At 39.0% G+C, this 27,986-nt stretch overlaps 1 protein-coding gene across 1 annotated transcript in view; it reads right to left on the minus strand.

Annotated features, from left to right (window-relative positions):
• sntb1 (syntrophin, basic 1) overlaps window positions 1-27,986 on the minus strand; it is a 49,995-nt gene that overhangs the window by 13,611 nt on the left and 8,398 nt on the right. The window contains exons 2-6 of the mRNA XM_067602068.1: window positions 18,541-18,778; window positions 7,413-7,530; window positions 7,150-7,239; window positions 4,569-4,705; window positions 3,498-3,694 (exon numbers count right to left, since the gene is read on the minus strand). Of these exons, the coding sequence (XP_067458169.1) occupies window positions 3,498-3,694; window positions 4,569-4,705; window positions 7,150-7,239; window positions 7,413-7,530; window positions 18,541-18,778 (780 nt within the window). The remainder of the gene's footprint in view (window positions 1-3,497; window positions 3,695-4,568; window positions 4,706-7,149; window positions 7,240-7,412; window positions 7,531-18,540; window positions 18,779-27,986) is intronic.

Genomic DNA, 27,986 nt, shown 5'->3' on the forward strand with positions numbered 1-27,986 from the left:
AGGGAGGCACTAATTCGGTTACCCGAACGACAAGTGGAATTGCTAAAAGGTTATTATGGGACAGGAACTCAGTTTTCACTGTCATGTTTTGAGCTTGTAAATGACATTAGCAGCAGGTAAAGTACTTAATGTTTTTAAACTGCATCCCATGGCACTACATTTTAGGTGTCACAGCAGGTTAATTATGTTAATTTTCCACAACCACTGTGATAAAAGAGTGCCACAAGGCATTATGCTGTTTACCCGTTCATTAAGGAGGTCCCAGTCAACCTCTAAAACAATCTAACATGTTATACAGCTGTCACCTTTGACAACAACATTAACGACAAGCCTGTGCTAATACAGGAATCAAGTGAAGTGGAATTAATGGCAGATACATCTGAAACTGATCATAAAATTATGTGTTGAATCTGTAGCTCAAAGTTCTTTCTTGACCTCGGAAATAGCTGATGAGAAAACAGTCTAACCACAGGATTTGGTCTGGTGTTTTCGAGTTGCTGGTTAGCTTAGCTCAGCCTAAACCCTGACTTGATGTTTTGACACTTTGGTTTTTGAACAGAATAAACCTCTACCTCATGAAACACTGCACAGGGCTGTCAGATTATTGATTTTTGTTAAATTGGTTAATACTGCAGTGAAGACAGATAATCAAAACAGAAAAATAGATATGCAGTAAACATAAGCAAGGTTCAAACCTTGACATTATGACTGTATGATATGCAGGACCTTATCGAGCTAATTGCTGAAAATATCAATATGACCTCTGAAGTTTAAGCCACCTTAGACATAATAATAACATAAACGACAGCAGGCCAAGTGTCCCCTTTAAAATCCCTCCAAGAATGACCTGCTGCCCGGTGAGTGATTGAGAGTTAATCTATCTTCAGAGCAAATCTTTATCATGAGCCATGACAGTGAATAAACCATCACAGTGATTTATCAGAATGTAACACAGATGAAAAGCTGACAAGGTCAGCGCAATGACTCCTCAAGTGGCAGTGCTGAAAAATGAGCGAATGCACTTTGGTATGCATTATCACACTCCTCCTCGGGCAAGTGTAAATTACTTTCCTACTTCCACAACAAGAAACCGAGGGCTCGGTGCTAACATCAATCTGTTTCAGGAAAGTTATGGGATCTATTTCAGGCAGAAATTCAATAGTGAGCAATAGGGTTTCAAAACAATTCTCATCTTTGATCATTCTTTTGGCCTGTGTCACTGACATGTATCCTAAATCAGAATTATAAATTTAAAGATGCTGTGATAAATATTCTTATATTAACAATGAATCAAATGACAACATGAAAGGTGTCGCTCGTACTGATGGACCAACAGAAAAACTACAGGGCTTTATCGAGCCTGTCAGCATCTGTCAGCTTGTTGTTTTAGTTTTACAGTTTTGATTCATTCTCCCACTCTCATCACTTCCAGACATACTAGCAGGAAAAACTCTGAAAACTCACTGCACACTATCCGTTCAGCATCAAACAGCAGACTAAGGTTCATTTAGTATCTGTTCTGGTGTTTTTGTGTAACTGGTTCACTTCTGCTTCCTACTACTGACTGCTGTTTTTATATATTTTTGGCTTTTTTTTGGTCACTTACTGACAATGCTGTGTGGTCAGAGTATTAATGGATTATTGGATTTATAGCCAATAACTATTAATCAAAATGCCTGGATTTATTGGTCCTGATCTGTAAATCCTTACTCTGTTTCAGCTTTCAGGGTGTAATCATTTATAATTATAAGCTATCCTTTAGTTAAACCTACTGACTTACTGATTACTACGTGACTGGAGTTGAGGACGCACCTGTGCACATATTAATCATATCCTGGTTATGGGTCTTATCCTGCTGTGGATCATATTATGATGTTTACATGGAAAATAAGTAACCTGGTAACTCATACGTGACTCTTTCACAATGATGTGAGCAAATTAACTGCAGGGTTGCAAAACAAGCAGCAGCCAGCAAGCACAGTTCATGATATGACAGGGAGCGTCAGCCCCAATGAGTGCCCCTCTACAGACTCCCTATAGACTCTCAGCATCAGGTAGTACAGAGTGAGCAGAGGGATTTTTTTAACAGCAAAATGTACGAATTGGATGTCAGTGACGGTCTTTAAAAAGTACATTGTGTGACCGTAACTAACTACAAAATATTTCTTCCTTATCTTTGACACCCCTCCAGCACACCTACACCTAAAAACGTCTCTTGTGCTCTGTATCTGCTGGATATGTAAATAAGCAAGTGTATGCTGGAAAGTTTGCCATATCAACATAAAAACTTAAAAAGTGAAAATACGTCAGTGTTGTGTTTACAGCTTGTTTCCGCTGTCCCTAAGTGGCCACAAAAAAAAATGAATTTAAAAAAAAAAAAAAAAAATCAATAAACAGAGGTATAAACTTTATCTGTTGATCCTACTGTGACAGTGCCTCAAAAGCTACACCATGTCAATACTGAGCAGCTTGTTTCAGTCTAGACAGCGTTTTGTCATGGCATTCAATAAGATGTCCTTTTAACATTCACATTTTCCTGCTAACAACCATGACATACAAAATCTGATTATCACACACCTTAGATAGTGTTTAATTCAAACCGAGCCCTACAGACGTGAACGAAGCCTTGCTATGCTCATCACAGCGTAACATTTACACCTGGATCAATGGTTGCGGAGACGATTTCGAAGAGTTTTAACGAGAGTTTGGTGGCGCCAAACGATGTGGAAACAGCAGTGAGAAAGAGGGGGTATGGAGTTGACACCCTGCATCATTGGCTGCTGGATACACTCCGTTTCGTATATGAGTGGAGTCTGAAGTGAAACTTAATTTGGCACAGTGTTTTTATAGATGGGGAGAGGAGGGGGACCCAGGGGAAAAATGCAGTTCCCAGGACATTTTGTGCTTGGAGAGAAAGGGAAGCAAAGACGGAGAGGGGGGTATTCTGCTGGAATTCCCTGGACAGCCAATATGCAATGCCAAACATTATACGCACACACACACACACACACACACACACACACACACACACACATACACGAATAGCATTCCTTTCCATAAATAGCAAGTGCTTTGTCCGCGTCTTCCATATGGCTGTCATATTATATCACAACCCCTCTTCTATCTCAGTGTACGAGTGGACGTGAGAGCTTGTGCAGTATGTGCGTATGTATAAATTTGGCTTTATACGCTGGATTTAGACGTTATTTTAGGCTTGCAAGACCTCAGGCAGTACTTACCCTTGCAGCCTCTTAAATCTCTCAGGATATGTTTTGCTGCAGCACGCCTGAACACGTCGAGGAGGCATCACAGAATCCAGCACAGTGACCTGTGCAGCTCAGTTGACTCCATACACGTGCTTTTATCTGTCAGCTACATGTTTGAGTGTTCCTGTCACAGTTTATAGTGTCAGAGTGTGTTTGTTTCTACATGTCTTTATCCATTTTAAAGCTGTGATAGTGAATCCGCATGTTTATGTGTAATGTATCTGGACTCACTTGTAGTGACTTCCTTGATCATCTCAGCTGAAGCGTGACACCCGTTGACTATATGTCGAGTCCACAGGGACAGATCCTTGGTGGTCTCAGCTCGGAAGAGGTATGTCTCGATGCCGAGGCGTGTGCCGGTCCGAGTGGCAAAGAACAGCTCCGTGCCAGAGTGAGGTGAGCCTCGGTCAGGGCCAGAGTGGACCAGACTGGAGAAACACATACACTGTCATATAGTGTAGAATATTTAAATTACAGTTGCCATACTACAATAGAAATTATTGTCTTGCTGTATGAAAAGAAAAACTTGAGAAACTTTCTAACTAACACTTTCTTGTTATGAGGATATTTTTTCCTCACTGTGGTATTTTCCTATCAAACAGTTCATCACATCTTGAACTGACTTTCATAAAAACTGGTGGTCAAAACTATTATCAAGGACTAAGCTGCAAGTTACAAAAGACACATCACAAGCTGTGCAAGAGTTACTTCAACAAGACTGTAAGTCTATAGTCACGGTAAACAATTCTGTAAGATGGCTAAAGCCTTGCAAACATCCTCACAGTGACAATGTGAACATGCTGATGTCTAGCAGGCATGACGTTTACCAAGTTCTCCATCTTAGATTAGTGTGTTAGCAATGCTCACATTTGCTGACAAGCAAATCAGCACAACACAAAGTGCAGCTGAGGCTGATGGGGATTGTCATTAGTTCTGCAGGCATTTGCTCATAAACCAAAGTATTGAAAAAAAAATTTGACCTGACAATGGTGCTAAATGAAAAGTTGAGAGATAGTGAGAGAGAAAGTAATTAAAATTCATCCAGAGGGGAACATGAATGTCTGTACCAAACATTATGGCAATCCATTCAAAATGTGTCAAGATATTCAAGTCTGGACCACAGCAGTGCAATGGTATTTAGTAATATCAATTATCTATAGATATACAACGTGTGTGTTGGTTTTAACATCAAGCTATGACTTATTTTTCATACTATAACATGACAATGGAACAATGTATCTTTAATATTTTGAAGTGCAATAACTGTGTTTGTGACTTCTGTGGATTTAAATGTGGACCTACCGTGTTGCTAGTAGTGGATAAGTGTGTGCCGGGCTCTGCCAGGCCTCCTTGCCTCGTGGTACACTGTCGTACAGCAGCAGGTCTTTCTCTGTCACCACCACCAGCACTGGCCTCCAGCACTCCTTCTCACTCTCTGTCTGCAGCACAAACAAACAAACAAACAAACAAACAAACAAACAAACAATGACACGGCTGTATCCATGCATCTATTTTCTGTACCCACTTAATGTATCCTGTGCAGGTCATGGGGTGACTGCTGTATTCAGCTATTTAACTGTCTGAATTTTTGTCAATAGATTATTTCACTGTTTTGTTTAGTACATAAATTAACACTGCTTAAAGTAATATATTAAAATTGCTTACTGAGTCTCACCAGTGGCCGCAAATGAGTCTTAAGTATGAATTTCTATAATTATATCAAACATATGCAAATTATTGTGATAGTGTACCCAGTAAAAGTTTGAATTTAGTTGATGAATGAATTTAATAAGTGATTACTTGGATTCTAATCTAATTGCAGTGGATCCTTCAAGCCATTAATCAATCCTGCAAAGCTGCTCAATTTGAATTTGAATAAAGCACAACCTCCATTACTTTGACGCTGCAGGATTGCTCTCCTCTATTTGTCACCAACACTAAAATCTTCCTTAGGTGGAAGCAGGTATTTTATCAGAGATATCAATGGATGTGCAGCAGCGAGTTGTTTTATGCGACTAATGTTATGTCAAAGGGAGGAATAGTATGTGTGTGTGTGTGTGTGTTAAATATGTAAAAGCCACCTCTCAACATAATCCATGGGTGGCTGGCTATGCAAACATTATTTATCTTATTCTTTCACTCTCAAGATCTTATTGAAGGGAGAAACTAATGTGGGCTGTTATAAGGCAGTTACATGGATGCTCTATATTGTGTACCTGGTGGGAAATTAGCTAAAAATAAAGGTGGCTGGTGTGCAGGTGCAGATACACTTTCTACATATTTGCTTTGCTGTGCCCCCTCGCCCACCCATCCCTCCTATTAAGCAAACCTCATCGCTTTTCATACACACATACACACACACTGTTAATCTCTTAACTTAGAGCACACAGATACACACGCACACACAGCCCTGTATTTCATTTTACAATGCTCCATAACTATTCTCATTATGAGAGCTTATCTGCAGCCCAGCCATGGAATCCTAAGCTGCTCTTTGAAGTTCTGCCTCAGCCAATCATATCGTGGGATTAAGAGGGTCAAGGGTCAGCTGTTTAACATAATGAGAATATGTTGCTAAGTAACAGTATTGTACTGCATTTTAAGGATCAAATATTGGCAAATTCATGAGGACTATACTAGACAGGTATGTGTGTGTGTGTGTACAGGTGTGTGTCTGTGTATGAAATAGAGTGAAGCTTTAGCTGTGTGTGTTCTTGCTTGTGTGAATTTCAAAGATGTATGCACACATGTGTAAAGGTGCACGCGCACACGCACACACACATATACACACACACAGATGTAATTCTATACTTGTGAGGACCCTCAATGACATAGTGCCAGCCCCGACCCTTATCCTCAAGTGAACCTAAATCCAGTGTCTGATCTTATGCATGATGTCTCTTGGCCATGCACAGTCTGACAGGTAACAGCAGACAACATATGAAAGACATATTTAAATTCATTCTGTCAGTAATTGTGTGACAGAATGAAAAAGCTCTCTTTTTTCATTTTGTCACACAATTACTTCCGTCACTTTTTTATTAAAGTACAAATGAGTGCAGCGTCATGAATATCTCGGAGGAAAGATTGTTCAATAGTGTGTCCCAATTTGAACGATTATCTGGTCTCGCTTCTCTCGATGACAGCCAGCTTTTCACCCAGCAGCTCGGAACAGTTGAAAACACTTTTGACACAAACTCACTATTCACTATCAAATTTAATGGCAATTCACCCAATAGTTGTCAAGAAATGTCACTCAAAAACACAAATAGGATGCTTATGGTGGTGCTAGAGGAAAAGTCAGGAGATCACCAATGCCATGATGATTCATCCTCTGGAAGCTATGGATGTCGTTACAATATTTCATAACAGTCCACCTTTGCATTGTGGAGTTATTTCAGTCTGGACCAAAGTGGTGGAGCTATACCAACCGACACTGTCACGCCTAGAGCTGTGCCATTAGCATGACAATGTAAATGCAATTGATTAACTGATCATAAGTGACAAACCTAAAAACAAGACCATTAAGAGTAAATCTGGAAATGAGCAATTAAGTAACAAAATACAAATGAAACAAAACCTTCAAACTTATGTCTAAAATAAAACCCACATCTTATAAAACAAGCAAATATCGTGTCATCTATAAGTTTCACACAAAAGAGCCCTAAAAGTATTTACAATTAAACAGTAGTTTGCCAGGTAAAATGTCCTCACTTGATAAAAATGTCCTCGCTTTCAAGTTCTAAAACTCAACTTGGTCTTCTCAAAGCTAGAACTAGAGTAGAGTGCAGGAGCACATAAAGACAGAAGGCACCCCATTAAAATTAGAAGCACTGAGCACACACACACACACACACACACACACACACAAACTCCTACCTACCTTCCCTGCCAGCCATCCCAGGTGTCGTATCTCTTTGCTGCCAGCAACCCCTGTCCTGGCTGTGTTCTGGATGACTTCTGCCAGCGCCCGCTGTGGTGGGATGACAATTTTTAGTATATATACGATTGTTCAGAACACATTAGATTTAAAGCAGCTCTGAGAAGCTGAATAGTAGCCACTGTACGTAATCACTGAAATATCTCACTCTAATAGTCGCATGAGGATGATAATTACCTGTAAAATCAATGAAATCAAAGACAGACCTGTGCCAGAGTGAATGTGACAGAGTGCATGGCAGAGAACCAGGCCAGGGCAGATGGTTGATCTGGGCACCGCAGCACCACGGTGTGCCTGGCGTCAGGGGAATGCAGCTCCAGTTGTCTGGAGGAGGAGATAAGAAAAGTTAAAATGCTTTAACCTCTATGTTATCACAGGGAAGGAGGGTTGTTCTAAACTTTTCTAGTTCAAAATTGTTTTTGAATACTGGAAAGCGACTGCTAACCTTATCAGGCAGGCCTAATTTGACCCAATTTGGACTGAGACCCATAGCTTTACCAAATGTTCTCTTTTTAGGTTTCAGCTTCGGCAGATGCTCGTTTGTTTCATTCACTTGAAAATGGAGACTCAGTCAGAACAATGAAATGTAGTGCACTCAAATTTGAGTTTATTCAAGTCAATTCAAAACATAAAAAAAGGAAAAGGCATTGCTCATGTATTCTCTGTGGGCCATTTGACACAATGCTGTCTCCTACTAAATTTCCATAACTAATCTCCTTATATCATATGGGAGTATTTCTGGCCTTGAGAGAAATACATCAGTAGGATGTCTTACTATCTCACTGAACGGCTCTTTGATTGTGTGCTCAGTAAATGTGAATTTTAAAAAGGTACATGTCGCAGCCCTTACAGTGCATACTGCAATGTGCTTCGTACTGTAGCATCAGTGAAATTAGAGAGCTGCAAAAACTATTCTAAACAGGTATGCTAAAACAAGTGTCCACTGTCCTTTTTGTAAGGTAAAGTAAGTAAAAATATGCAAAGTGAAGACTGATATTCCAATTTTTACAAGCTTAGAGGACAAAACATGGTAAACGACTCTTCTATTGGCTGCCTCATGCTGAGATTTGGCCATGTTTGAAGAATATGAACTCAGTGTGTTTGTCTCAGGAGGTTTGAGCAGTGAAAACGAACAGAATGTGGAATCAGAAGCTCAAGTGAGAAGTACAGATACTTCTGTGATCGATCAAGAGAACTGGCTCAACTCAAATGTCTTTAGAGTGTAATGGCTGCCGACTTGACTACTACCACCTGTTTCTCAGTTGGTTAAAATTGTTGTCAGAAAACAGTGGGATATTCTGTCTAGTGACCCCATTGTTGACCGAGAATTTGTTAACCCTCCCATATTCGCTACTGAGCAATCAAGTAATTTGAGGGGCAGACACGTATGTTAGGCCTACACATTTTTTAAGCTCTCTTTCTCTCTCTCTTTCCCCGGGAAATTTTCCTTGTTCAAACCGTGTGAATTGTAATGCCATGATCAAAGAGGACCATTTTTTTACATCCCCACATGGGCAGGAAAATGAAAGTCAGGGGTAGAATCACATGTAGGACCACACATGTAGTCTACCATTGAAATGTCCTTGTGGGTTTTTCTATGTGGGCAAGACGAAAAGGGAATTGAGAATTAGGAGGATCTTTGAGCATAAGAGTAGCATCAGAAATAGGGATGAGAGGTCTCCTGTAGCCAGACGCTTTTATTCTGCTGGCCATGGAGTTTGTAGGTTCATGGATATTGAGGCTGTTAGGCCTCTGTTGAGAGGTGGAGACAGGGAGAGGAACCTTCTCCAAAGAGAGGCCTATTAGATACACCATTTACAGAGTATCGTAAGGGTTTAAATGATGAATTGTTCTTGTCCTGTTTTTTTATGAATACAGATGGGTATTACTGATGTATATTGATTTGTATTTTCTATGGAGGTTGTGCACATGATGAGTTTACATATGTACATACCTGCATTTTCTTATTGTTAGTGTGTAAATCAGTTGGTCACTTATCTGGTTGTTGCAATAACAGAATGTGATATATTTCTTCTTATGACTTAATTTTTCTGACTAGTATTTTTCTTACTAGTATTTGTCTTTTGATGATGTTGTTTTGATGATTTGTATCAGCTGGTTGTTCATCACAGGCAGTCCCTGGTTGCTGTTTAATAGGGGTTACACTCACATAAGAAACACTGAAGAAAGCCTAGGGTTTCCTTCTGCTGCTGTACAGTATTAAAAGTATTACATACTCATTTGTGAGTGTGATCAATGCCAGTACGATCAGTATTTGTAGCACAACAACATATATGGTAAGGCAAAAAAATAAAGAAGTAAGATTTCAGACAGCACACCATCAACTCCTGATACCTGGAGCTGCTGTTTGGTGAATGAAATGAGTGCAGTCAGTAAGAAAATGCTGCAGGGGTTACCCAGGGCAATTTTCAGGGAGTACACGGTACGGTTTCAACTTCAAAACTCACAACACGAATGAAACTACATTCTTTGTCCATTTTGTTTACTGTACCGCCAACTCTGAAACAATCTAACATCTCTCTTAACAGAACTTTACTGTCCAAGTGGCCCCAGTGGCTTAGGAGAAAAACTACTCCAAACCGAGGGTGGTTTCAACTCTGCAAACATGCTTTCTTTGCAGCTTTCTTTATTCGCCAACACTGGGGACCTGGAAAAGCCCCAGTGAATGTGATGAATCTGCTCTTCCATCAAACCCTCAGAGATAGGAGAGATCATCTAGACCAGCTCCAGGTGTTGCTCTGGGTTAAAAATAGAACTAATGCCTATAAAAGGCGAGTTGACTAAGGACAGGGCAGAGCAGAAGGAAAGGAAGGTGGAGGGACTCCAGATGTGTGTTTGTGTTGTGTGCAGTCTGAAAGGATGGTGTTTTTTCTCAGCAGCAACATGACCCCCTGACGTTATATAGTACTAGACCTCGAGAGAACATTATCTGCCATCTTCTGGCAAAGTTTCAGAGTGATATTGGGGCTACATTAGCATCTCTGGCTTGCATGGCATGGCCCATGAACATGGGGAATCACCTAGGGACCAGCACATTAATTAGATGACCGCGAGATGGACTTGAATGTATGGAATTATATAAGTCTGGTCCTGCTTGAATGGAGATCAGTCCGTCACTTGATCAAAGGGTAGTTGTTCTCACAGGATTATCACCATATACAGTATATAAAATATGCAGATCCAAGCTTGGTAGGTCTGTTCCAGCATACAGATGTGATTTATGCAGTGATTGTATTCTATTCATTGAACAATCCTGTGTACATAAACACCAGTCCCATGACAGAAATGTCAAAATATAAATTTTAAAGTAAATAACATTAATGACATTATTGCTGAAATGCTTGTGTCTTCAATAAAATAAAGCAAACTATAAGCCTATTTCAAATTAAACCCTAATCTCATTAAATGCGCTGACAGATGAGATGACATTAAAAGCACACAAATATGGTTAGAATTAGTCGCTTTATTGTCTGTTTTGGCCCACCGTGCTTCTGCCTAAATCCAGATGATGACTCAACATGGAATAATTTCTGTTGCACTACTGCACAGACTGGCTGCAACCAGAGCTGTTTTTAAGTCTTGACAAAGCAAGGTTCGAATCAAGTCTCATAAGCGAATTGCGAGTCGCTCACAAGTGTTTAAGGTCTCAGAACATTTGAACACGTTCCTTTTAAAGCTGTGTAATAGTGTGTTTTACTTTATTTGGGTTCTTTCAATGCAAAGGCAAAATGCAAAATAAATGCAATGCAAAATTTGAATATTCGCAGCCATGCAAAGCCTGCCTATTGCCGTATTACTTATTTACTTTATGTTCTGGGATTTTACCAGGTCAATAATTAAAATATTACATTTTTGCCTTTGAGTATCAAGTCAAGTTAAGTCCTCTGGCAGTCAAGTCTCAAGTAGAGTTGAACGTTTTGCTGTGATGCTTTAATTCTTTTAGCCTTCTCACCTGTTTTACATCCAAGTGGCTTTACAAAGGTGTTGGACCATCTTTACTGCTCTGACCTGAGGTTATTAGGTTAGTTGTAACATTAGGAGGATTTTATGCACTTGATGCTCTACTTGTTGGACACCAGTCTGCAATCAGCCCTTCTGCTCTAAGATGGAGTTCTTGTTGTCCCTATTGAGCTGAACCATTTACCTTTACAGATTTTGCACTTCCCTTCTTTTACTTAATCTAGAATATTTTGCCATTTTGCCATTGGTGTTCCAGTGTACACATAGTATGTGAATACACAGACACACAAGCATACACATGCTAAAATCCAGTGACCCCACAGATAATTCTCCCAGGAAACAAAACCAGACTTTGGAGAGAAATTCTGGAAAAAATTCCCGGTATTCAACCTCAGTCTCAACTAAAGGAAGAGTGGTTCAGAATAAGTCTCACCAAGTCCAACTCTCGCATCTCAGGTCTACAGCCTTGGCTCCAACACAATCATGTTTCCTACACTGAAGTGTGTGTAAATATTGGGCCAGTGTCACAGTGCCACAAAGTGCCCTCTCTCGGCTGATCTGCAGCCATTTTAAAAATGCTGTAAATGGGCAGGGCTAACAGTTGAGAGCTGCATGTTTAGAAAGGTAAAAGATGTGATGAAATGTGGAATACAAATAGGTTCTCCACATCAAACCAACGATGCAGGAGTAAAAGTTAAAACTCTAAAAACTAAAAAAGAAAGATGCTACAGTAACAGGTTCTATCATTACAGTTGTAAGGCAGATTCTCCTGCACCAGTATGTGAGTAATCTTATCATATCATCTCATAGTATGCAGGCTTGCACTTGACCCAGGTGTGAGAAGGAGAATTAGAAAGAGTGTATCTTTTCATCCTTTCAAAAACTTGTCAAGGTTAAACTGACATACTGTAGAAAAATGTCATACTGTGAGGAACCATGCTGGTTCTGCTGCGAGTCATCTCTCCGCTTTTAAAGGTTTTCTGTGGATATTCAAGTCTCACATGCTGACACTGAGGTTTTTTAAGTCTGTTGCTTTCGTAATGACACAGACTAATGGTGAAAGAAAAAAAAAGAGATAGATTTCATCCATTTTAGGAGCTAATTCTTTTTCTCCTCTTGTCTCTTTACATCTCTGTCTTCTCCTTTTCCTTATCTTTACTCATCTCCTGCTTTCCTTCACTCCGCTTCTTTCCTTTTCCTCCTCCAACCCTTCTCACTTCCTCTTATCCTGTCTCTCCAAGCCTCCTCATAACATTTTTAAATGCACACTGTAAATGATAATGAGGCACTCATATCATATTTCAATATATCACTAATGTCACAGAAAGCCTGACTTTATTTCTTTGTATACGGTGTATGCTAAGGTGGAGAAGCATAATAATTTAGTAAAGATGATTAAACTGATTTCTGGATAGTCTCTCCTCTCGTCTCCTTCACTCCTCTTGAATCGTCTTTTATCATCTCTTCTCATCGCTGTGCCCCTCCTTTCCTTATACACAGTTTAAACATCTGCTAAAATGAAGAGAGAATTCCTCAGAAGGATGCCACATGGAACTGAGTCTAGTAAAAAACAACAAGACAAACCAGATTTCCCTGTCACTTAACATAAAGCTTCTTAAAACATTTCAGCCGTAAAATAAGGAACACAGAGAGTAAATTTAATCTTGCCCTGTAATCTTTAACTTCTGGCGTAACAGACGACATTTCAACTTGGGTGTCCTTCCATTTAAACATTTACTAAATATTTACCAGTGAGTCCAAGAGGAATTTGTCCTGGCTGCGAGGATTAGGAAGGAACTTCATAAAAAAACATGCGGGTCAAGGTAAATTTGGCAAAGGACTTTATGTGTGTCTATGAATCTGCCCTAGAGTTTTATCAAACCACAAAACACAGTGTTATCTGGGCAAAGCAAAAACTCACTTTGGCACATGTCACAAGATGAGATATTGAACCTGACTTCTTGTACAACCGGCTAACCAATAAAGTCAAAGTTACGGCCAACAAAGTGAATGTTCAACCCTTTTGTGCTCTTAAAGGGTTTAATATATTAACTGAGATATGTGAGAGTACAGCTGAGTCTTTCACTTTCACCGTTTCTGGGAATTTTGAAAGCGATTGAATTTGGTTTCATACTTTTGTCTGTGTTTGTTATGTAACCTGTTTCCATTTCCAGGAAAACTTTGTTAGTTACACAGATTAATATCTAGGATTAACTGGTTCAACCACAATTTTATGCTTAGTAAAGTCTAACTACAGCTATATCCTCACTAATGTCTTTAAAAGCTTTTACATGTGTACAGTCTTCAACATTATGAACATTTTCAGTCCAAACTTGTCTTTTCATATCAAACTGTAAAAGCTGTTGACACCAAGCTGCTTCCTATTGATTATTGAGTTCAAACTCTCATAAATGCAGCAGGAAAAATCATATGTCAGCATTTAAAAAAAACTTGAGTTTTCCCAGGTTACATGGGAGGCGATTAGCTTAGCTTAGCATAAAGACTGGAAGCAGGGGAGACCGCTAGCCTGGCTCTATCAAAATGTAAAAAATACGCCGAAAAAACACCTCTAAAGCTCACTCACTAATTTGCACATTGTTTTTAAGCAATTTAATTTTAAGAAATAGAAGAGAGAAAAATTTTAATTTTAGAAGGATATTAATTTTAGTCACAAGTTCACATGAAGTCAATTGAAAGATGCAATTTGACATAAATTTATCTAGGGCGGTGAGAACTGATTCGCAAATGTGTCTGTGTGAGTTGACAATGTTTCGCATGAATGATGCAAAGCATAAATTTGCATCATGCCAATTGGATTTTGGGTTTAGCACTCCACTGAGAATCCCATTGTTGAAGCGCAACCTCCTTCTCCAAAGCATAAATTTGCTTTGCTTCCTGTCTGAACACAGCTTTAGAACAACAATTATAAATTATATAAAACATTTGCACATTAGCTTAGCTTCAGCCATGCCACATACACATTATTTCTCAAACTACTGACTTATCTGCCTCAAAAATAGGAATTCCACAATTTGACCTCAGTTCCTTGTCTGCATTTGAAGTGGTCAAGCATGATCATACTGCCACAGGCAGGAAGTACAGTAATTGGCTAATGGATACAATATCTGTCAATAACTTATTCTACAGACTGTACATATGCCCAGCAAGGAGAGGTGACAGTTGCTTTTCCTTCTGTCAAGAAAAATGTGCGTTTTTACTATTTAATTTTGTTTAGTAAGGAATAAAATAAGCTTCGTCTGGTAGAGAACCATTTGCTCTGTCTATGGATGATGTTCTTATTTTTCATTTTGTTGAGTGTTTCAGTTGTGTTTGTGTTATTGATTGTTTGTGCATGTTGGCATTTACATTTTACAATTTGAGCACTGAGCAGTCTAATGACGCCTATACGGGCCGAGAAACTCTGAAGTCACTGCTCACTGTTTCGACTTGACTTTGATGTTTTCTCCATCGCCTGAAGCTTTGAAGTTTAGTGAGGTTCAACTATCTCAGACTTCTAATATCATACATATGCAGGGTGACACACATGAGTGGAGGAAGAGAAGGATGGAGAGACACTGAAAAAAAAAACACTGAAAAGTGGACAGAAAGAGACACTTTGAACAAGAGAGAGAGAGTAAAGAAAACAAATCGATTCATTCACTTGCTTTCCATCCTTGGTTTTAATCAAATCCTGATGCGTTTAAATGTCTTGACAGTATATTTAGTGCAACATTAATGCTGACAAAGAAATTTAAACTGAACAAACTTAGATACAGAGAGAAAGATAGCAGGGAAAGCAGGGGACACAGAAGGAGATCATGAAAAAAAAAGGAGAGGACGAAGTGATGACAAGCGGTAAGGGAAAGAAAATGGTAAGAGAGTAATAGAGGGAGAGAAAACAGGGACAGAAAGAACACAGTGTATACAGACTGTGACACCAAAAGAGTTGAAACAGTAAATCGCTTTCTGCCCCCATGCTGCTCGATTGGGCCATTGTCATATTACCAACCAATTAACTTGACGACACCTCCTAACAGACCACCCCCCGCTGACTGAGAATTATCTTAGTGCTACTTCAAACGTCTGTCTTTAAGAACAACTGAAAAACACTAGTGAGTAATCCCCTCAGGATAGCAGGAGAGGGCTTGAGACCCAGGAGAAGACTTTTCTATTCAATCAATGTCACACTGTTGAGTTAAAGAGCAGGTCATGTTTTGGTTGCTTCATACTTGAACTTTGGGCAACGACAATGGCAGAATAGCAGCCCGCCAGCTAGTTCAGGCAATCAGCTTGAAAATGAAGCTTCACTTTCGTAACTACTGTGCAATTATTTATTTTACTTTAAAACTCGGCCTTTCAGCAAACTGCCATCCTCTTCTACTACCTTTTAATTGGGACTAGTGTTTCAAATCAGGACAATCAACTTTAGAGGCCGATCTAAGGGAGGCCTGACACAAAAACACATATCAAGAAAACAACTTGTACCACCACTACACTCACATGGCAGACTCTTCTTATTGCAACATACATCCAACGCGCCCTTTTCATGATCATGTATGTAAATGATATGGCTATCCAAAAGTCTTTCTGTCTCAATACTTTTCAACTTCCCTTCCCTGTCACTGCACTCAGCCTCAAGTCCATTAGTTCCTTCTAAATCTTAAAAAAACAGGGTCATAGACATAGACATTTAAAAAAAAAAAAAGGCCACTAATTTTGCAAAACATCTGGGCACTGTAGTTTTTTGCAAACATTAGTCAAACAGCAGTAAATAGTGCATTTGTAGGGGACTATTTTCAGTGGTGGATTAATACATATTTGGAGTGCTAGCATTTAAAGCATCAGAATGGTGTTTGTGGGATTGACAAAAAATAAATAATAATGCCCATTTTCATAGTAATTGAGGATCAAATATCCCATTTCAACAGTGAGTCTCATTCATGTGGATTTTAATAGTTTTGGGATAATAATGGAAGTCTATGGTACAGAGGAATAAACTCTGTTGGGCTCTGGATACACAGGTACTACTTGTTAGTAGGATCAATTCACTGTATGCTTTTGTCTTTTCACAAGATTGGTTGATAATAGGAAAAATATACAATATTGCTAGTCTTTTTTCATTTTAAGCCATTAGTGCTCTTCTCACCCCTTTTTAAAATTTTTTTTATTGGTGATACTGTTAACGAGACATAGTGGAAAGGGAAAAAAAAGACAAATCAAGCAAATAGACAAACAAACAAACAAACAAAAATAATGACAAACAACAGCAATGACAACATCATATTACAATGAAAAAGATAGTAAATGTAGAGAGCAACTAAGCAATATGGATTGATTGTGGGAAAAGGGAAAAGGGGGTGAATGAATGAAAGTGAGAAAAGGAGAGAGAGAGAGGAGGGGGAGAAAGGGAGGGGAAGAAAGAAAAAGTGAGAGCCTTAATAATTATAATAATAATAATAATGATAATAATAACAATAATACAACAACATATAGTAATAATGATAATAGTCTGTTTGATAGTATCCTATGGCGGCAGAGGCAGCCACAATAACAGCAAAATGGGTTAAATAATTAGATATTTATATTAATTTATATCAATTTATATCTATTTGAGTTTATATCAATTAAATTAAATTAATATGGCTATGGGGGGTGGAGCCAAACACACAGAGCCCAAGGAGGGGAGGACACCATCACCCTCCCACACGACAGCCAGCCCCCCCCAGCAACACAGCCACAGCCCAGGGACCAGACCAGCTGAGACCAGCTAAGGGGTATTCCTCCTATAGTATTTGTTTGTTTTGCTTCTTTCCCCTTCTCCCCTTCTCTGTCTTTTGTTGTTTGTTTGTTTGTTTGCTTGTCTGTTTTGGAGACCCTTTGGGAGAGAGTTTGTCCAGTGGGAGGTGACCATAAATTCAAGGACCGCGGCCATACCACCGGAGGGCAAGGAGTCAGGAGAGGCGGGCCCCCTGCCCCACGCCCCCCACTGCCCTGCAAATATGACATTACCCAGACTTACGACTGCCTCTACGTCCACCACCACCACACTCAAGGACCAGAACAACGGCAGTAATAATAATAATAATGATAATGATAATAATAATGATTATGATAATAATAATAACATCAACAGCAACAACAATAATAATAATAGCATTATTGATCATATCTGGAATAACAATAATAGTGATAACAATAATAATAGTATAATTCATAGTATCTGGCATAAATGACAATAGTAGTGATAACAATAATAACAATAATGATAAAGATATTTAGTTTCTAAACAACAATAATTAGCCTATTATGATACATATTGATGATATATATGTATAACTGAAATGTGAGGGAGCAGGGAGGGAAGAAGTAAAACAAAGAAACAAAAAAAAAAAAAAAGAAAGACAAACAAAACAAAAAACAAACAAAAAAATGGAAAGGAAAAGTGAATTAAATAATTAAATAAAATAACATGAATTAAATTAAAAAAATGTTATTGGTTGGGTATGTGGTCTGATATGTGGTCATGTACGTGGCTCTGGCTTTGGTTATTGATTTGGATTAGATTCTGGGTGGAGTTTTAGGTGATTAATGAATATGTTCCATGTTTCCTCAAAGGCTGATATATTGTTGCCTGCTACACTGCTCACCTGAAAGCAACGCTGTAACTACTGCTGCTGCTGTCCACATACTAGCATTTTATAATTGCCTTGTCCACCGCAGCATCCAACTGAGCTCAGAGTTGATGATGATGATTTTGTTTTGGGATTTCGACTAATTAGTTTGTTTGATAACCTCTGTACATGCATTGTTTAAGTTATCTGATAATTTGATTACTTTGACTTGACTGTTAATGATGTAATTTTTGTCTAGACTGCCTGGGCGTCAGTTGATGTTTGTATGTCTGTATGCTGTCAGTGTTTGTATAATTTTATATGGACTCCAGTGAGATAAGCAGCTGCAGTAGCGGAAACTAGTGGGGATCTGAAAAAAGAATAAAGAATAAAGTAAATGTTTCCGTTTGGGGGGAAGTTATTGCCAATCCCCACTCAGTGCTGTGCTGAGCTGGGGCTTTCCCTTTGAGGAGTGAAGAGGTCAGAGCCTAGAGGCCATATATCAACACTGTACATATTCTACATTCACATGATAATCTGTCCAAAGGGAGTAAGCTGCCTTAACTACAGTATGTGAGTGGTTAATCATTGTATGAAATTGTTCTTAGTCTGTGAATGAAAAGCAACAAGTATAAGAGGAGCAGAGGTACAAAGAGCAGACAGATAATATTTAATGAAAAAATGACAGAATCTGCCATCTGCTTCTGTTTTGTTTGTGTGTGTGTGTGTGTGTCTCACCTACCTGTTCTCAGGGTCTGGTGTGGTCATGGCTCTGGTCACATAACACATCTTAAGTGGTAGGCACCTCCTGTCACCCTGCAGTGACAGGGAGGGCTGGGGAGGAGAGCTCAGAGGGTCAGAAGAGGAGGTGATGGGAGTGCTGCCAAGGCGGGGAGACTCAGGAGGTGGGGTTTCCCATCCGATCTCTGACACAGGGGACCCCTTTCTGACGTACGGCGTTGCCTCGCGCATGTATTTGACTGGACAGGAGGGAAAGAAAGAGATTTTCAGCATAAGCCATGCTAAAGGTTGAACACAGACATGAAAGTAGAACATTTTTGAGATTTTGGTACTTTTGGTCAGGGTGGATGATTCATTTGAACACAGTACACATTGGCAAAATATACAGATACAGAATAAAGCCTTCCATTGTTTGAGGTATTGAAAGTCTTTCACCCACTCTCTCTTTGGGTGCAATGTGTCAATTCTTGCACACAGACTACTCACTCAGTAAATTCATACTGTTAACTACAAATCACTTTCCTTTCTTTACACAACAGTATGATCTAACCTTTGTCTTATAAAATGCTTTATGAATTAATTATGATTATATTGCTAATAAGAAAAAACATTCTTTATTATTCATCAAGTGGCACAATATAACAACTACCCAAATTATTTTAAATATTAGATTTGAAAATAATCACATTCATAGGATTTAAACTTCATCAAGGCCACATCTGTAACACTAAAGTTACTTGGCTCTGGCATTGTTTTAACATCATTTTACACAAAGCCCAATTAAAATCTTAGAATCTGTCTGTCTGTTTTTTAACCTTGAGTCAATCTTTTGATGTGCACTTCAGCAGTAAATAAAGAGAAACTTGCTGTTTTAAACGTAGTCTGTCTCTGTGTTAGGAGGAAGGATGTGGGGATACCACAGATGTGTGATACACAGCTGAAATAGAAACAGCTTATTACTGTACCACCAAGGTGTTTGGTAAGTATCACAGACCATCACAGCCAGGGCATCAGATAGTGTGATAATTCTCAGCAACAGCTATGACACTTGAACTCTGCTGAAAAGGCCCACAAAGATGTGTGGGTAGTCCAATGAAACTTACATTTCTTTAGTAACAAAACTTATGGCTATAGCAGAAGTTTGTATTTTCCTTTGGTGTTTTGTTTCAGGTTTGCAAGAACAGCTGAATAGATTTTCTTTAAAGATCTGGTATTTTGGCCTTTTTTGATTCTTTTTTTTTGTAAATACTGAGTATTTTAAACATATTTGTGACATTTTATTCACCAAAAGTTGTTTAGATTTCTCCAAATCCATTTTTCCTTACAGTCAATATCCCCTCTGTTCTCACCTAATCTGATTGGCTGGAGGTGTGCCCCCCCAGCCAACTGGAGTACTAACTAATGAATAATGCAAGTTCCATACATCTTTATCTGGAGTAATGGCGGCAGCTAGAGACATAAGACAGTATATAGCGGTCTATGAACTTGAGTCTGACCCTGAATGAAGGGGAAGAACCTGCTGTTGCACAGTTAAGATTTCAAAAGGATGATTCAGAACTGTAAGATCATGTCTAAGTTTCCAAACAAATTAAAAGTCATTTTTTCAAACATTGCCAGAGGTTGTTAGCTTAGCTTAAGCACAGATTTTTTATTAGATTTAGTTTTTTTATATAAATTATATTCCTTTAGCTGAGTAACAGAAAGAAATAATGTTTACAAGTGCGTTTGTTTTAAAACATCCAAAGATTTAAGATGAAAAAGTTGAAAATCCTGAGTCTTGTTCAGCAGACAGTCAGCTGTAAAATGTGCGGAACACACACACAACCACTTGCTGATAATGGGGAAGATTGTCTCCAAAAATGAATTTCAGCCATTTCTGAAGTAAATTTCCATTTTCTGGAAGGCTGCAAAGACTTTTTAGCTGCTGAACAACAAGCAACAGCATAATTTCAGTGTTCTGCTTTGCTTGTCAACTGGCTGAAATGCAAACTCCGACTACAGAAGTTACAGCAGGGGTAGACTTATGCTAAAGCTTCCTGCGTACTTGATTTGTCGTTCTGATGTGATGTACTGACGGGTTTCGCCGCAACACTCGCTCAAAATTTCAAATAACTTAAAAAGACAGAGGAGATAGAATTGAGTAATTTTACAGTATTGGAAGGTCCCCGCCATCACCTTAATCCATCCCAAAGCTAATTTTTCTTGTTTCCCACAATACCAGCTCTTTAAGGAACCAGTTTGTAGGATTTAGTGGCATCTAGCAGTGAGGCTGCAGATTGCAACCAAATGAATATCCCTCCCCTCACCCTCCCCTTCCAAGTGTGTAGGAGAACGGTTGCTGTGGAACTTCCGAAAAACGTGAGAGGCCCTCTCTAGAGCCAGTGTTTGGTTTGTCTGTTCTGGGCTACTGTAGAAACATGCCAGTGGAAAATGGCGGGCTCCCTGGAGGAGGACCCGTTCCCTATGTAGATATAAAGGGCTCATTCTATGGTAACGAAAACACAACAATTCTTATTTTCATGGATTTATACAATAATTAAAAGATACACACTAAATTCTGCACACTGGACCTTTAAAGTAGACCTAACCAAGTTACAAACTACATGTTATTCTATCACTGGATTGTATTCAAACTAAAACAATTCATATTTGCTGCACAGACAGCAGGAGGCTCATTTGTTGAAGTGATTACCTTTTGTCGCGCTATTACAATGAGCTGGCACATGTCTGCTTTCAATTTGAAATGATAACAGCAAATTTCAAAATGCTAATAGCCAAAACAGACTCAGGTGGCTCTTCACCTCCCAGTTAATTCCTCAAAACGCAAGTATTCTTGCTGTAAGTTGGACTAATGATTCACACTTTGTCTCTGCTGCTACAGGCAGGTGGCATCATCAGAATTATGGCTCTGAATACACTGAGGTGTCGTCCCAAAGCCTCCCAATATTTCCTGTCAGGACAGTCACAGCTGATGCTGCCGGGCAAGAAACTGTCCAACCAATGAAACAGACAGCTTTACTTGTTAAACCCTGAATCACTGGAGGCTTGATAGCGATTTTAAACAGCTTGTGTTTTTATAAGACGTTTGAGATGGGGAGAGGGAATGATAAAAGAGGACACATGTTTCAGTGAAAGACAGAAATAGAGAGGCAGATATAATGTGGGTGCTCAGTATGCTCTCTATGTCCTGAATGTTCTGAATCCTTGGTATGCCATAGATGTTTAATTGGCATATCCCACTGTACGTGCCGCATATAATTGGCATATGGCATTTGTAATCCAGTATGTGAACTATTCTTTGGAGAAGTACGATAGACCCCTATGAGACTGTGTAACAAGCCTAACCGCCAACCTGTAGAGGAGAGATGACAGGCTGACACATAACACAGAGGAGACGGGGGTGATGTGAGAGTATCCTCAATGGCCCTCCAGTGACGATATGATCCAATTGCACAGAAGAAGAATAACCCACACAGTCAAGATATGCGGCTATCAGATTAGGAAGACCGAAAAACGGCTGATGGGTTTGTTAAACCACATCATAACAAATTAATTCAATGGATTGAAACTATCGAATCTGAAAAAGTAACAAGATTTTAATAACTGAGAAACACTTGTGCAAATAGAAAGCGGCACAAACACACAGTCTGCCTCATCTTCTATGTTGTGAAGCATAAGGAAGGTAAACAAGGAAATACCTTAGATCCACAAAGTGTGCAATAGAATGTGTGTGAGGACATTTTTGCGAAATGAGAACACTCTGACCAGTCCTCACTTTGGGATTTTGTACACAGTATGCCACAAGGTAACACCAGGAACACATGTCTTAGATCAACATAGTGTGTGTGTGTGTGTGTGTGTGTGCATTATTGCTGGACTTTGGACATTAAATGACACACACACACACACACACACACACACACACACACACACATACACGCGCTTGTAATCCTTTTATTAAACTTCTGCTATCAATATCAAACTCATGATAGTGTCAAACAGAAGCAAAATCAGATCGTGGTAAGCTGCTGATAATACTGAATGTAAAGACTTGTTTGACTTTACAGGGCTTCACTTAAAGGAATAATTTGACATTTTGGGAAATTTGCTTATTGGCTTTTTAGCAGAGGGTTTGATGAGGAGATTTATACCACTCTCATGTCTGTACGGTAGATATGAATCTACAGCCAGCAGCAGATTATCTTATTTTAGAATTAAGACTGGAAGCAGAAGGAAACAGCTAGCTTGGCTCTATCCAAAGGTAAAGAAATATCTGCCGGTTGCTTATCAACCTCATGAGGATGACTAGGTGCCAGGAAGTCACTGTGCCCGAACAAGAAATATTCCTGCACATAACCCCCACCCGGCCGTAAGCACACAATATGTTTTTCTGTGTTTTTTCTACAGATTAAACAAAGAAGATATGACGTGTTAATTTGTGAGCCTGAAAGGTGCTGCTATGGTAGCTGCTTCAAGTCTCTATGTTAAGTTAAGATATTCAGTTGCTGGCTGTAGCTTCATATCTACTTTATGGACATAAGAGTGCTATAAATTTTCTCATCCAACTCTCTGCAATAAAGTGAATAAGCATATTTCCCAAAATGTCAAAACTATTACATTAAGTGAAGCACTGTCAAGAAAGCAAAATAAGCAAGAGCATCAAAAAGGGTATTTTCAAAAATGCCAAACTATTTCTTGAATACTTTGTGGAGTGAGGCAAAGAAAAAACGATGAGTTTATTAATCACAATTCAAATATGCCAAATACTCTCTGATTTCAGTCTCTTAAATGTAAGGATTGGCTGCTTTTATATCTGTTATGTCATTGTAAATTGATTATCTTTAGGTTTTGGACTGCTCGTTGGACAAAACAAGCAGTTTGAAGACTCTGGGATATTGTGATGGACTCTTTTTTTTACATTTTAAACCACTAATCAGTTCATTTGTAATGAAAATAAACAGCCCAACAGCCTAATTGAGAGAAAGATAAGGGAGGATTTTTACTTTGGCAACAATGATTGTCAAATGAAACTGAAAGTATGGTGGGTATATAAGTAGCTATAACGCAAATATTACATCTAGTACAGTAGGTCATTTGTTTTCAGTTAACATTTACAAAGACAGCCTGGCAATAGGAAATGTAAACTCATTGACCAGCGTCACTGTGCCCCGAAATAGAGCTGTAAGTGTTTCCAGAGGAGGGGAAAATAAATGGGGTGGAGTCCAGGCGATCGTTACGCTGGAAGTGTGTAAATGTGTGTCCATTCCCCTGAGTCATGTTTCTATTCCATTACAGCACCGACTCAGCCAACTCTGTACAATAACCTCAATAGCACAATAAGAACTTGGAGAGGATGCAGCGCTCGTTCTACTTAAGCCTTGATTTGAGAGCAGCTGGTTTGCTGTTACATAAGTCAAACCATAAGATCCAAATCAGAGGTTGCCCTCCCCCTCACTTCTGATTGAATTTTTCTGTTTCCCTTTTTCTATAAACTTGGAGGATGCACATACAGACACAGCTCAGTCTTTTTCATTGTGACTACTCTCCATCTCATTTAGAAACAATAGCTTACTGTAGCAGTGTGATGCAGATGTAAGAATGACAGTGAATTACCAAAGCCCAGCTGCTCAACTCCCCATTAAAAATCCCATTCACTTCTGTTGATGACGGTTAAACATCATTCACTCATTTCAAAACTGCACTTAACCCCATTCAATTACACATTTTACAAATGTGGAAATTTACTTCTTCAGAAGTGGTGTTGACAGTGGAGCCCTGGATTTCAATATGTGTCTACCACACACGTTCACAATGAACACACACACTCGCTCAGTCGCATTCCTCACCATGTGTGTTTATGCAGCACAACCCCCTTCACACTCACATACTCTCTACTCTACAACATCAGGTGTAATGACTATATTTGTCTCATTGTGTCTTCTTCACCTAATGGTCCTTACAAATGTTTAATGAGGTCTGAAGTCATTGAACTTCTTACCATATGCTCCGATCTTTATCTGGTGAGAAAATGTACCAAATGAAAAAAGAAACCTCCTCTCATTAAGCCTGTGAAAGAGAAGATAGAAGGTTTAACACTGGTAGGAGCTGGAAAGAGAACAGACCAGGTCAAAGAGGCAGAAAAGAAAAAAGGACTCCTCTGATTACAGAATGAAGGCTTTCACTCCTTGTAGGCACCGGGCAGGTAGCTGGATACAGCAGCACAAAGGGCCTTTACAAATCCACCCTCAAGGCATCTTTTTGTAAGATTTGAACCAAAAGAGTTCAAATATCGCCTTAACTGAACAATGAGCACTGAATGAGGTGAAGGTCCTTTTTTACAGAAGGAATTTGACAAAAATTTGAATGTGCGTAGGTAGGAGTACTTATTAAAACTGAACTTTAATGTCAAACAGTTATAATAAGCTCTAGCTAATTCTCAGCTAGAGCTTTCTCTTTTATTTTCCTTATTTTTACATTCAACATACTGCTGTTTATGTTGGATAGTGACAGTGAACTTGCATGCTACTTTAGAAGCTCTATATTAAAGAAAATGAATGTCAAAGCTCTTCTGTATAATACTGAACATCATAATATATTGTTCTGGGTTTAAGTAGGTTGATGACTATGTGAACGTGGGAATTTCAGTTTCTAGTAGCCACACACGTGCACTGAATTGTGAACACAGACAGGAACTAGACAGATGACACTTGTTTGCAAAAAATCAAATAAGCAGAAGCAAATACGGTGGATGTTTAGACTACAGTGTGTTCAGAAGGATAGGTTAAGTGTGATATCTCCATTTCACTAAACAATAATCTGAATGGAGCCAAAATGAATTTCCCCAATATGGTAAACAAAAAAAACCCAACTCACATTCCACATATTCTTACATAGTGTTGAGGCCAAGGATCACACCATTAGATAACTACATTAGTTTATGGGGTTACAGGTTACAAAAAAAAGCCTGTTGCCATATTTCAGACTCCTTTCACAATTTAAGATTTATGTTTAAAATGAGTCAGCATGAAACCAAGCATTATCAACCAACTCATAGCTAGCTACAGATAAAAGCTGGCAGCAACAGTTGTCATTTCAGCTGGAAATTTCAGCCAAACTCAACAGTCAACAGCTAGAAATGAAAAGCTCGCTTTTTTCTACCTCTGTCTGAAATCAAGGATCCATTGTTCAAAACATTTTGCGTGGTAAATCTGCCATATTTGCCATGCGAGAGCAGAAAGCTTGACAAGACATTAGTGATAAGGAGACTTAACGAACAGTCAATTACTGCATTCATCCTCCATAGAAAGTAAGTGCATCATCCTCATAGCAAAAACCTTAAAATCTGCTGCTTATAAACTACACAAACTAACAAGGTGCTTCTTCAGTGTTTGCTTAAGAAGGCCCAAAATTTGCAGAGGCATCTCTTCCTATTGCCAAAAAGATGTTTTCATAAAATAACTCACTCTTCTCAAAAAACGTGGAAAAAGTAAAAGGCATGATATCTTAATTATCATCAGGCATTAAAATAGAGAATTGTGTGGTACATGTCACATTATTTCCATTAACGGCAACTTAAACCACCATACTTCCTCAAAACCACAGAAAGTGTTAGCAGATGGTGGCTTTTTTCCCCCGGTAGGCTGTTGACTCATCAACAGTGACATGAATTCAACAGAAGCCAGCGGAGCTGCGTAACAGTCTAACAGACTTTTATTATGGGTCATTTTTGGTCACACTGTTTTTTAAATTTCCACTTCAAGTGGTAAACTTGAACAATAACTCAGTTTTATGATGACCATTACCAGAAAACTAGGACAAAACAAATATAATAGACAAAAACAATGATTACACCAGCTTAAGCTCAGGGTTTCTGCTTTTTTTTCCGGCTGTATAAACATTCGCAGAGGAGAAGAATGAATGATTCACTCTATTATCTTCGCCACAACAATCACTACTGCAACACCACAGCTGTTGTTATTATCATCACCATCATCTGCTCTGAGTCAGACTCTGCAAAGAGTAGCGGAGGAGATGATAGCTTCTCTAATGACATAAACAGTCAAGTGGTAGACACATCTCTCTCTTTCTTCCTATTTCTCTCTCTCTCTCTCTCTCACACACACACACACACACACACACACACACTGACTGTAACATCAATCTCGACTACCCTGCTGATGACTAGACTCAATGACACACGCACACACACAAGTAGGCACATGCATACAGACACATGCACACTCTGCATCATACAGCTGACGGTGGTACATATATACACATATACACAGACCCATCCAGATGTCAAGTGGTGACAGGTACAGCTTGTTAAGAGCTCAAAAGGAGAGCTCACACAACTCTGACTCATTTCCTGTCTGTTGAAGTGAGACACATGTTTTTATTGTATTCTGACTTGTCATTCTTATTTTCTTCTTTCATGTTTAGGCTTGATTTGGAGTTCTCTATATGCTTGTAAATAATACCGTGAAATGCTGTGTGAGTGTAATATTTCCCTCATTGTTTTCTCCCACCATTTTCCATCCTATTAATCAGTTCTGACCAAAAAAATCTCCATTGCTTCAATATAGGGTCCTGACATAATTTCCATCAAATATTGGGGTACATATTCACTACTGTTCACTACTATTCACACAGTAGCTATCTACATCTTTATAGGCTACAGTGACAAAAATGTAGATTTGGCAACTGAACTCTTACTTGAAACTGCAATAACTGATTTTTTGGCCACTTTGAGGCAGCGGAAACAAGTTGTGATCACAACACTGACATATCACCACTTTCAGAGTTCATATGGCGAAGGAAACAGTTGCTTATTTACACATCCTCCAGCTATAGAGCAAAATTATCATTCATAAGGAGTTGTGTTTCTGACCACCTGGTGAATGTAAGTGCTGAGGGAAATAGCTGGCTCTTTAGCTGCTAAACTAACTGTGTCTGTTTACTGTTTAGTGCTGAGCAGGTAGTGTACAGTGGGTTTTTTTCTCTGAAAACAGCTGCCAGCTGCAGCCAAAAACACTATGCGCGGTGAGAGTGAGTCAAAACTCTGAAACTGAAGCTGAAACTTGCCATAAAGTTCTGTAAAGCTGAGCAGAGCTGCAGCTTCACGTGATGATTCTCTGCAGGTTCATCAATACGAGCGACACCTCTCACATCACACATTCTCATTTAATACATTGTTATATTGTTACCCTTATAAAATCTGATTGATTACAGCTGCTTTAAAGATGAATTAATTTTGTTGTTCTTGGTCACTTGCACATATTATCACCATATTAAGTTTATATGGCACACTTGTTAGCGAACAGTTTCCTGTTTACACATCCAGCAGACACAGAGCCACAATAGCATCTATTCAAAGTTGTGTTTCTGGCAACCTGACAATTGTAAGTCCAATATTAACTCCCCTTTTAGCTCTGTTTTGGTCTCCCC

Source organism: Thunnus thynnus, chromosome 10 (assembly GCF_963924715.1).
Source record: "Thunnus thynnus chromosome 10, fThuThy2.1, whole genome shotgun sequence".
NCBI classification, from domain to species: Eukaryota; Metazoa; Chordata; class Actinopteri; order Scombriformes; family Scombridae; genus Thunnus; species Thunnus thynnus.